The sequence below is a fragment of the Vicugna pacos genome, chromosome 11 (assembly GCF_048564905.1).
Source record: "Vicugna pacos chromosome 11, VicPac4, whole genome shotgun sequence".
Taxonomy (NCBI): domain Eukaryota; kingdom Metazoa; phylum Chordata; class Mammalia; order Artiodactyla; family Camelidae; genus Vicugna; species Vicugna pacos.
The window spans coordinates 92417276-92429626 of NC_132997.1; the positions used below are offsets into that span (position 1 = coordinate 92417276).

The following is a 12351-nucleotide window of genomic DNA, read 5'->3' on the forward strand; positions in this document are numbered from 1 at the left end:
AGCACAATATTAAGACATTATTTATTTGGACTAATAAAATTCTGATGAAGAAATCAAAAAAGGAAGTCCTCTAGTTTTTTCTCCTTTAAAAACAGCCAATAACTGGATAAACTCACACTGACACAATGTAGGTAGCCCCAGGAATGAGATTTGCAGGCAGGTCCATTATGTGGATGAACTGGAAAGAAAGAACCAGAATGGGTTCTGATCTGGCTCCTTGACCTTCATACCCAGGACAACTATCACGCAGGAGAACCTTACATGCAAACTTGCCCAAAGTCACAGGGCTAGGAGTTGGCTGCAACAGAGCAGGACTCCTGTCTGCCAGTCTGTCCAACCACAAAGCCCTCTCTATTTCCAGCAACACATGGAAGAGAAGCACATCCCGCACATGACTTTCTCGTGACAAATCCATTTCATCAGGACTGCTTTTCTCAGAAACATCCTTTAGTCCAATAAACCTCAATTACCAGGTCATAAAGTGCGGCGACTGATCTACTGTACTGTAATAATTACCCATAACGTGTAGGGACATAAAAAGAGATCAGTAATGAGAGTTGCCAGATAATAAATTGAACTGATGATCATTCACAAGGAAGTAAGGATTGGGCAGAAAGTGTTTAAGGAAAAACCCAGGGGAAGATAAGTGGATGCCAAGTCTAGACTGTCAATCCAGGACCGCCTCGCATTCAGCCCATCCCTCATTCGGCTGCTGATTGTGCCTCACATGTAGAAACCTTTCCTTTAAACTGTATTGACTGCACAAAATGTGCACTCCTGGTCCCCATTTCACCCCCTGTGACAATTTCACGACCACTCCTGAATCTCACATGAGAGCAGCTCTGTACCCTGGACAGAGCCCTGGCTTGGGACTGAGAAAACCAGCAGCATGGAAGTTCACCTCTGTCATTGGCCAGAAGAATGATCTAGGTTAAGTCACTTCTCATTTCTGAGGTTGAGTTCCTTCCTCCAGAACATGGGATTGGCGATACTCACTACTGGCAAAACAGGGTTGGTTTGGAATTCAGATGTTTTTGTTTAAATAAGACAGAACTGACCAATCTAAATTACCAATGTTATAAGGAAATTAATCTAACAAATGCAGTAAATGTCTTGGTAAGTACTGATGCTAGAGTTAGCGGGAGGCTGAGTGAGCACTTTTCAGGAGAAGAGTTTGACTGAACACACAGCCTGAGAAGGGAGGCTCAGGGGAGCTAGGCCTGGAAGAGACAAGAGGCATTGTTATCCTGAAATATACACAAGCTGCAGCCCCTCTCCTTTAAAAGCTGACCCCTGAGGCCATGGGATGCGAGCTCCAAACAGCATCTGCTCACAAAAGCATGATGCGAGCGCAGAATGGCCAATAGAGCACAGGTTGGGGCCTGCCTGGCAGCCCCAGCAGCCTGTGTCCTTGGCTATGTGTGAGGACAGCCTGGCCTTTTAGAAAGCACCGAGTTATCCCCTCCAAGGTCATCACGGTCCATCCAGGACTGCAATTTCCCAAACCCTACCCAATGTGTTCACTGTCATGATCCTTTAAAGCCCAGGTTTTAAAGCTGGTCGCTGTGGTTTTGTTAACCTGGTGACATAGCAAGCTCAACTCCACTTTTACCCAAATCCTCATTACTTCTCTTGCAGGATGCACCTTAGAGAGGGAAGATCTTTCTTCAGATTCAAGGTAATATAATGTAGAGGGGCCAGTGTTGTCAATAAAAACAAAAGGCCTAGATTTATGTCCCAGCTCTGTCAGTAAATTATAAGGTGCTTAAGTGCCAGGTTAGGCTCTTTTAATATATTACCTAATGCAATGCTTTCAATCATCCAAGGATAGTTACTTCCCTCCCTTTAAATAATAGAGGGAGAAAAGGAGCTTAATGAATGCAAGTAACCTGCCCAAAGTCACAACAAATGCCCTTCTATTACTGATGCTAACCTTCCATGACCCCCTAGGACCAGAATAAGGAAATCCAGTGTGAAGATTAAAGAATGGAAAAGGCTTAGCTCACATGGAAAGTCCTTAGCTCATTGCCTAGCATATGGTTAAATCCCCAACAAATGATACCCCGTATTGGTAACAGAAGTGCATTTTAAAAAATATTTAAAGGATCACATACAGTGCATGGATCCACTGACCTGTGCACATAGATGCACTTCATGCCAGGAGACATTTGGACAAGTGTGAAGGTCAGGAATTGAGCAGGACTAATAATGTGCCTGAAGTTGCCGATTATCTGCCACATCGAGTGAAATAAATTAAAACAAAAATACAAATAAAAGCTACACAAATAGTAAAATATGCAAATTAAATTTCAAAAAATTCATAAATTTTCCCTTTGACTAATAATTTCATTATTCCTAGGCATGTACCCTGTCCTTATACACAATGTTTTAGTACCAGAATTATATTCCTGCTCCTTGCCAAAATCAGGTCACAACCAGGCCACTACTGTCTATTTGAGTTTGGCAATTAAACCACTTAATTCTTTGACTTGATTGGGTATATTTATTCAGCCAAGGGGTTCAAAATTCACACTGCTACCTGCAGAATGGGAGGAATTTTGTTGCAAATCTGAGTGTATTTATTCCCCAATATCACAGTTGCCTATAAATGTGTTTATCTCCCCTGCTAGACAAACATATCTGCAGATAACAATAACATAGTGTATAAATATTGAAATAGCACAGAAGAACAGCACGGAAGAGTGATTTCTCAGAGGTCACTACACAACACTTCCATTTACACCTCATTGGCCAGAATTTAGCATTGTGGCCTGACCTAGTTGTAAGGGAAGCTGTGATACACTTATTCATTCAATGGAGTGATAACGTGTCCAGAAACAAATTGTGGTTATGTTTCCATGAAAGAAGGAGAGAATGAATTTGGGGAACCGATTAGCAACCTCTGTCACAAAAGACATCAATAATTTTTAATAAGGGAGAGAGTGATACATTTAGATCTCTGGTTACGGGCATCTCTCGTAGCCCCAAAAGCATCATCAATAGGGAATGGTGAGGGGCAGGGAAGGTAAGAGAGCAAGGGAAGGGGAGGGAAACAGCCACAGTGTGTAGATGCCAGAGAACAACTAAAAGCCAAAACGTGTTCATTAACTTTAACAAGTAAAAGGCTATTGGAGTTAATCTTTGAGAAAGCTGTTTTATAGGAGTGATAAGGTGAGCACAAAGACCTGTGATGACAAAATGACCATTATTGTGTCCCTTTCGTTGATCAAGGAACTAATAGTGTTTTGGGGGAGAAACAGACGTATGCAAAAATCATTGTTGTAAAGAAATCATTGCGTCAAGTGCTATAGTAAAGGATTAACAAAGTGTGAAGCACAGAGGAGGGAGGGATTGAGTCTGACTTGAAGGAGAGCAGCAGAGGAGATACTGAAAAATGAAAGCTACTCCAACAAGCAAACAGGTAAAGCGGCACTTGGCCTCAGGAGTAATACTACTTTAAAAAAGTCTTTCCAAGACCAGAAATGGAATTTTCTCCAAATTAAAAAAATTTAATATTCTGGCTAGTCATCTCATTCCCTGTCTCCATTCATCCAATTAATCCCGTTCATTCATTTATTCTCTAAGCTCCACGAGGACGGAGACTTTGTGCCTTCTTCATCACAACACCCCCGACGCCCACAACAGTGCCTGACATTGGGATTTGCCCTAAGTTAACCGATCCAAGGCAGAAAGGCTAGTTGGAATTTTTAGCCCTTGCTTTTCTCCTTTTCCAGCATGGCACAGAGGTCCAAGCAGTCCCAATCTGAAGAGGACAAGCGTAACTGGAGGCAGAACCACCTCCTTCAAGGCGCAACCCGGTCCTACACAGAGCTGCAGAACCAGCACCGTAGCGGAACCCTGACTCAGGCGGAACACAGGCGTGTTCGGAATGTGACGGTGCAGGAATCCGGGGGCAGCGGAACCTCTGACTCGGCGGAACCAAAGTGCGGCGCCCGCGGAGCCACTCGGACTGTTTGGAACGGAAGCGCAGCGGCGGCCGCTTCCTGGTTGCGGGTCGGAGCCGAGGGCCGGGTTTAGCCGCGGCGATGTTTCCCTATATGGTGAATTTTAAGGTGTCGGCGCGCACCCTCACTGGGGCCCTCAACGCCCACAACAAGGCGGCGGTGGACTGGTGAGGGCGCCGGGCTTTGAGGCCGCCAGGCTCGGCCAGAGTTTGTGAGGGGAAGGGGAAAGAACAAGAGGTTTCACCCACTGCTTAGGTTGGCCTCGCCGAGACTGGGTGCCGCCTTCACATTTAGAGATGTTCATTTTAATGCTGAATTTTTGTTGTTGCTGTGAAAGTAGTAAATGCGATGTGGGAACTTGCCCTGTGTGATTATATTTACCTTCGTTCTCCCATCTCTGCTTCGCTTTCCCCCGCACCTCCTTCCTCACCATCCCATTCCCTTTTCTTCACCTCTCCTCCAGTCTCGGGGCTTCTTCCCCTCGCCAGTTCCCCTGACTACGTTCTCTTCCCCATTCTGTTTCCTCTTTCATCCCTGTTTCTTACCTCCATTCACCAATGTGCCAGACCCTATGCCAGGCGCCTGTGCTCTCACTGACCCTTCATTTCACCTTTCTCCTTTCACTATAAAATGACACTGCAGCTCTGAAAGTTAATAATAGGTAAGAAGCAAAATTCTGTAGCTTTGTCTGCTGGGAATGTTGGCAAGAGAACTGAAACCTCTTGTTCAGTGTGTCTCTTTTTGCCTGGTTGGAAGGACGGGCTAATCACAGATACTCTGGCTCATGATCCCAGGCACTTTGTGGATGCTCAGTATTCAGAGTTGAGTGAGACAAGGAGACGTGTGCTCTCAAAGGCAAATAGTCGACCTGAGTTGCTTTATACATCTTCACGGCTCGACATGCATATCTCTCAGTATATATACATTTATATATATGTATCTCCAAAAGAAAAATGAATTTCAAAAAGCTTTTTTTAAGCTTAGCTAGACCTTTTGTTTAAATGGTACAATGTAAATTACTGGCCTTTGGTCTTAAATAATAATTGTACTAAATGTTGGTGCATATCGGTTAGATTTATCACTTATTTAGGGTGGCTCTTGTTGAGAGAGAAGTTGTTTTGCTTTGTTTTTTTACTTAAATTTTAACACTGTTTTGTTAGGGGCTGGCAAGGTTTAATTGCTTATGGATGTCATTCGCTTGTGGTAGTGATTGATTCCAGTACTGCTCAAACTCTTCAAGTTTTAGAAAAACATAAAGCTGATGTTGTCAAGGTAAGTCAGATCCCCCTTTGACCTGTTACATATTGTCTATTCTAAAGTTTTAGGTATCACTAGAATCTCATTAAGTCATATGGACAAATGTTGAATAGGTTCTAAATATGATAATTTATTTGGGGCAGACTAGTATTTCCATATATATCACTTAATGTCACATCAGGATGAGCTGTTAAACGCTAGTTCTTAGGTCGTTTTAAGACTGATGGAAAACACTAATCTTACCACATATTGGACTACTCACTCATTCATTAATGTTGAGCACCTGACATGTGCCAAGGGTATAGAGATGAAAGCCCTCAAGCAATTCATTTTCTAGTGAGGAGGAAAGAAAAGAAAACAAACACAGTGTGTTAAAAGTGAGACTTGCGAAGTGTGCACTGGGAAGGCAGAGGAGCTACAGATCACCTAATTGTAGGGATTGGAGGAGGGTCATGGACGTCTTTTCATTTTAGGGACTGGTAAATAGTAGCTGGCTAAGTGAAAAATTCGGGGAGGAGCACTGCAGGAAAGAGGGAGAATATACACAAAGGGAAGCAGGGTGTGAGGATGCCTAAAAGATGAGATACATGCGTAGGAGTGATGAGAGGGCCGTCCGAGAAATTCACCTGCCCTGAAAGCTTTATCAGGTTATGTGGAAATTTGGATTTTTGAGTAGGAGATTGATATGATCGTATTTGCATTTTAGAAAAACTCACTCTGACAGTAGTGGAGGATCTGTTGGAAAAAGGCAAGACAAGGCAATGGGGTCATTTAGGAGACTTTTGCAGTGATTTTGGCAGGAAATTCTAAGTGCCTGAATAAAGCGGAGGCGTGAAGGAGTCATATTTAGGAGCTGTTTGAAAGGTCAACTTGAAATCTTTATAATCAACAATTATAAGGAAGAGTCAGAATAGAATGACTCTAGAGTTTCTCAGGTGACAGTGTTTCTTTGATAAGGTGAGTGTGTATGAAGTCAGTGAGTTTACGTTTCAACATGCAGAGTGTGAGACGTCTGGGGCAACTGAATTATACTGATCTGAAATTTTAGGAGAGGTTATGATTAGAGCTAGAGATTTGGGGTCTTTGTTGTTGTTAACAGCTTTATTGAGATATTCATACCAAAAAATTCAACCATTTAAAGTATACAATTCTGTGGTTTTTAGTTTATTCAGAGTTGTGTAGCCATCACCACAATGAGTTTCATAAGCCCCAAAATACCCTGCAACCCCCCCACCCCTTTTTCCCATGCCTTTCATCCCTAGGCAAGCACTGATCTACTTTCTGTCCTGTAGATTTGTCTATTCTGGAAATTTCATATAAACGAGGTGGTACAATATGTGGCCTTTTGTGCCTGGTTTCTTTCACCTAGCATATTTTCTAGATTCATCCTTGTTGTAGCATATGTCCGTCCTCTGTTCCTTTTTATTGCTGAATAATATTCCATTGTATGAAATACAACATTTATTGACATTTTGGTATTTCCAGCTTTTTAGGTATTACAAATAATGCTGCTATGAACATTTATGCACAGTTTGTGTGAACCTATGTTTTCATTTCTCTTGGGTATATGCCTGGGAATAGAATTGCTGACTCAGACAGTACTCTGTGTTTAACTTTTTGAGAAACTGCCAGACCGTTCTCCAAAGAGGCTGCACCATTTTACATTCCTGTAGCAATGTATGAGGATTCCAGTTTCTCCTCATCCTCAACAACGCTTGTTATTACATGTCCCTTTGATTGTAGCCATCATAGTGGGTATGAAGTGGTTCTCACTGTGGTTTTGTTTTGCATTTCCCTGATGGTTAATGATGTGTAGCATCTTTTCATTGGCCATTTGTAGATCTTCTTTGAGAAATGTCTATTCATTCCTTTGCCCATTTTAAAATTATTTTCTTAAAATTATTGAGTTGTCAGAGTTCTTGTGTATTCTATATAAGTCTCTTATCAGATACATGGTTGACAAATATTTTCTTTCATTCTGAGTCATCTTTCACTGTTTTGATAGTGTTCTATGAAACACAAAAGTTTTAAATTTTGATGTAGTATAACTTTTTTTTTCTTTTGTTGCTGTATCCAAGAACCATTGCTTTTCCCAGTGTCAAGGAGGTTTACATTTTTGTTTTCTTCTAAGAATGGTCCCATTTTAGCCCTTACAGATAGGTTCCAGATCCATGTGAATTAATTTTTATATATAATTTGAAGTAGGAAAAAATAGTTTTTTTTTTTAATAACAAAATATATCTTGTGATCTTGCTAAACTCATTGGATCTAGTAATTTGGGTGACTTTTTGTTACATAGACAATCATGGTGTCTACAGATAGTGACAGTTTGGGTTTTTCACTGAAAATGTGTATGTCTTTTCTTTCTTCTTCTTGTCCTGTTGCACTGACTGGGCCCTCTACTACAGGGAATAGGAGTGGAGGGGGGGTGTTCTTGCCTTGTTCCTGAGCCTGGGAGGAAAGCTTTCAGTCTTTCACCGTCAAATCTGATGTTAGGTTGTAGGGATTTTGGGGGAAAAATACATTTTCTCTCCCCTTCATTCTGTCTTTTTGGCATTTTTGGCGTTTACATGTCTTTGTGTAGATCTGTGTTTCAGTCTGGTGTTATATTCCTTTTGCTTGAAGAATTTCCTTCAAGTCTTTAAGGCCCGTGTCTGATATTGGGTGATTCTCTCAGCTTTTATTTGTCTGAGAAAGTATTTCACCAGTTTTTTTCTCCTTGTAGTACTTTAAAGATATCACTCAGCTATCCTCCAGGTTGGGTAACTTTTGATGAGAAATTTTTGCCTTTGTTTCTCTGTATGTAGTGTATCTTTTCTCATCTGGCTGCCTTTGAGATTGTCTCCTTACCTGTGATTTTCAGCAGTTTGATTATGCTGTGTGTAGGTGATTTTTTTTTAATATATACAGTGCTTGAGGTTTACAAAAATAGAATTCAAGTACTGTGTTCATATACGTATGTATAAATACACACACACACACACACACACCCCAGTAATTCTTACCTGTGGTGGTTTTATTCTGTAAAGTTGTTGCAAACACTGATTAGCGAATACTTCAACATTGACTGCCCCTCGGGGAAATACATGGTTATGTTCCTGTGAGCCTCTAGTCACAATATTTTCATCAACTGATTGGTACATAATCTTGTTTTATATGTGTGTCTGTTAACAGACATCTTGTTTAATATGCATTACTGATTCATCGTCATTGAACTCATGGCTGACAGCACTGTAACTCATGTCTGAACAGAGCTCACTTCACATGTTTTTTTCTGAAGGATGCATCACAACTTCTTGCACTTAGGAACACGAGGCAGCACTTCAGCCCTGTGCTTGGGGACCACTGTAAACAGTGAAGTCATCAGCAAGAAGCATAAAAATTCAGAAAGTGTGGTACTAACTAAATACCTTGAAAAATGATGAGAACTGAAGCAAGATTGCCTCGCTCACCCACATCTGGAATGCACTTGTATGCTGAGGGACTCACATTTTTCACCACTTTGCACGTGTCCATGAATGACTGCAGAAGCACTGCAAACATTGATTTCTCAAATAAAATCACAAACAAATTTTAGTGAGTAGACAAATTCACAAATACAGAGTCTGCAAATAATGGGGAGCGACGGTATGCATATATTCTCACATATGTAAAGTAAATATATATACACACACAGACATATATACATACGCATATGCATAGACACATTTCATTAAAAAAGTTCTTGACTGAGTGAATCTTTTAAACTTAAGGCTTATTAAGATTGAAGTTTGGAAAACTTTTTGTTTCCATCTTTTTCATGAACACTATTGGAAATGCTTCCTTAACATAGCGATTTTTTTTTTTGAGTGTGTTTACTTATATATACTCGTGTGTGTGTACATATGTTTACATATGTATCTGTTTGAAGAATCTGTGGCTTCAGTTCATTTACTAAACACATACTTGTTGAGCACCAGCTGTGTGCAGCACTGTGTTAAGGTCTAGGAGTAGAAATGTGAACAAGGACCACGTGATCCTGCCCTGTGGAGCTTACAGTTCATTGGTTGGTGGTGGGTCAAAAGAAAATAAGTAAAGTGATTACAAAGTGTTGTGTGGAAGATGCTTTGAAGTAAGCAAGTAGGATGCTGAGCTCGAGGAGAAGAGAGGTGGTGGCCAGGAAAGTGGCCAGGGGAGGCCTTGGCTCAGGGTGAGGACTGTGTTTTATCCCTTACTGTGTCAGCGATTGATGCTGAGGAATTAACCTGATTCATGCTGGGATTCTTGTGTTTATTATTTTTTTAAAAAAACTATTCTTAATGATGTTGCTAGAAGCATAATGCATAGATTTGTTTTTTTAGAGAAAAAAAGCTGTTAACATTTATTTCCAGTTTTATGAAAGAGGGACAGCCAGAGTTTTTGTTTGCTTGTGTTTTCTCCTATTTTTCCCTTTGCAAGGTTTTTGTAGCTCTAAGTTGTCTCCTTTAAATTAGAAGAAAAGGATGCAGAAAAAGTTCTGCTTAGCAGTTTAGGATTTAAGATGTTGTGTCAGAATTAGATTTTATGGTCATTACTATGATCAAGTGGTATCTCAATGATCATACCATTTTAGAAAATGGTATTCTGGAGTTTTATCTGAACTTCCTGCAGTATTAAAGCTGTGCCTCATTTTTCATATTCTAAAGGAACATTATGATGTTTTCAAAAATATTTTAGTTACAACTCTTAAAAAATACAAATAATAAAAATGCCTGACTTTCAAGATGGAAGCTAGTTTCCTATTTTTGTATGTTTTATGAAAATTATGTTTAGATTCATCCAGTGCAGGTATTTACTTGATTTGATTTCTTCTCGATACTAGGTTAAATGGGCCAGGGAAAATTATCACCATAACATTGGCTCGCCGTATTCCTTGCGCTTAGCTTCTGCTGATGTCAATGGAAAGATCATCATTTGGGATGTGGCAGCAGGAGTGGCTCAGTGTGAGATCCAGGAGCACGCAAAGCCCATTCAGGGTGAGGAGTCTGTCTGCTCAGTGTCTGTGCTAGTACACTTGCTGTTAGAGTCGTTTGGCTCGTTCCCCCCTTTCATTTCATTTCATCACTTGCCAGCCATCTCTTGATTGTGTTTAGCCTGTTCTGCTGATCCAGGTCTGCCTTTCTGTTCCTTATCAGCACGCTTCTGGGCTATTTCCTCAAATCTTGGTTGATTTGTTCTTTGGTAAAATGCTTTAATTTCAACATTGCCCTCAGTTGAGCATGATGAGAAAAATTAAGCTGCTGTAAACAGTCTTGGAAATCTAAGCTGCATGTAAGTAAACTTGGCCAAACTGCTATTTTGAATTAACCCTCAGTACTTACTTTCCATTAATAGAGATAATCACAGTTGCATTCGCATTTCCGTATAGATCGTTTGTTTGCCTGCCTGAGTTACTGACCTATAATCAACACAGTATTCCTTGGACCCTTTAGACTTTAGGCCTTGACTGAGTGGTTCTCTCGACTGAGTGAATCTTTTAAATGACTATTTAAAAAACATTTATTGAGTACTTTCTACACTATTGAACTAGATCTTCATCCTGTTTGTTGTGAACAGACAGGAAATTCTATAAAGTCTCTAATTCCACAAAAACATTCAGAGAGTCTGACATTGATCTTGGCTAGGACAATCTTTGACATAAAGTTTTAATTAATGAATAGTGTAAATTGCCTTTTTTTTTCTTTGAAGTACTATTTCAGATTACTTGGAAATTTTGACCTCGAGATTCTAATGTCCAGACAGCTAATTTTTATATAAAATTATCTTTTCCTCTTAATACGTGTACTCATATATGCAACATTGAAGAGCAGGGTGGAGTTAAGATTTTAAGAATTATGTAAAAAAAAAAAGCCAAAAAGCACACCCACACAAAAACAATTAGATATCAAGGACACATTGGCCTAGTGTTTTGAAGTGGGCGATTTCTGAATGTTGCCTTTGTTTTTCTGGGCTTTACAGATGTTCAGTGGTTATGGAGTCAAGATGCTTCCCGAGATTTACTGCTTGCCATCCATCCGCCAAATTACATTGTGCTCTGGAATGCAGATACTGGCACCAAACTCTGGAAGAAGAGCTATGCAGATAACATTCTTTCTTTCTCTTTTGACCCTTTCGATCCCTCACATTTAACTTGTGAGTACTGGTTTCTTGGGGAAAATGAATTGAGGTATTTGTAATGTGGTTAATGCTGTGTACTTGGGACATGCACACACTCCCATTGTACAGCTGTGCTGTTAAAATGACTGAGCACAGTGGAGATGCACAGCTTGTCCATATATCTTCAGCTCCTACTACAGATACTAAATCATAACCCACAGCATTTGCAGGTATGCTGATGGTTAGAAATTTAAATTGTCAAGCTAGACCTTCACTGTGTGGAACTTGTGCATAGAATCAGATTAGTCAGAGAGAATTGCTGTGTTATTCTAACTCAGACTTAATTAAATTTTCTTCTAGAAACATCGAAAGAACCTGTGTCAAGGGTTTCATTGAGTCTGTGGCCAAATTTATTTCTTCCTTTAAAAAAAAAATTGTTCTAACCCATGCCGTGCATTTTGAGTGCCATAAACAGATGCATGTCAGGAACAGACTCGGCCCAAGGGGTTTTTTTTCTTGCAGAGGCTCTTTTGTCAGTGTGCTTTTGATGTTTGAGCTACTGATCTAAAAGTTAGATTTTAGACAGATTATTTTTGTGACTAAATTATTTAGAAAATATTTCCATTCAGTTATCCAACAGATACTTCTTGAGCTATTACTAGTCAGGTGTATTCTGGGAACCTGGAGTACAGTGAACCCACATAAGAATTCCTGCCTTCATAAAATTTGCGTTCCAGAGAGTGGGAGTCAGGTGGTAAACTATGTACATAATGAATTAATACATTACAACATATTAAGAGGTTATAAGTGCTATAAAAAACTAAAATAAGATGAAGGGGATGGGAGCAGGCAGGTTGCTGCATTAGATGAAGTGGTCATTTTGATATTTGATCAAAATTTGAAAGAGGTAAGGGAATTAACTATGGTAAAGAATGTTTCCCCTGGATTTGAATGACTCAAGAATTCTAACTTGTACCCACCAACATTTATTGAGGCTTGTGTGTATGTGTGTGTT

The 12351-nt window shown here is 40.0% G+C and overlaps 1 protein-coding gene across 2 annotated transcripts in view; it reads left to right on the forward strand.

Moving 5' to 3' along the window:
• The first annotated feature begins 3984 nt into the window (after positions 1–3984).
• The window catches only part of WDR11 (WD repeat domain 11), a 48329-nt gene continuing 39962 nt past the window's right edge, over positions 3985–12351 (forward strand). For both annotated transcript variants that reach the window (XM_015235884.3, XM_006200151.4), the window contains exons 1-4: positions 3985–4132; positions 5126–5237; positions 10063–10216; positions 11199–11372. In XM_015235884.3, coding sequence (XP_015091370.1) covers positions 4047–4132; positions 5126–5237; positions 10063–10216; positions 11199–11372 — 526 coding nt within the window. In that variant the 5' untranslated portion in view covers positions 3985–4046. The remainder of the gene's footprint in view (positions 4133–5125; positions 5238–10062; positions 10217–11198; positions 11373–12351) is intronic.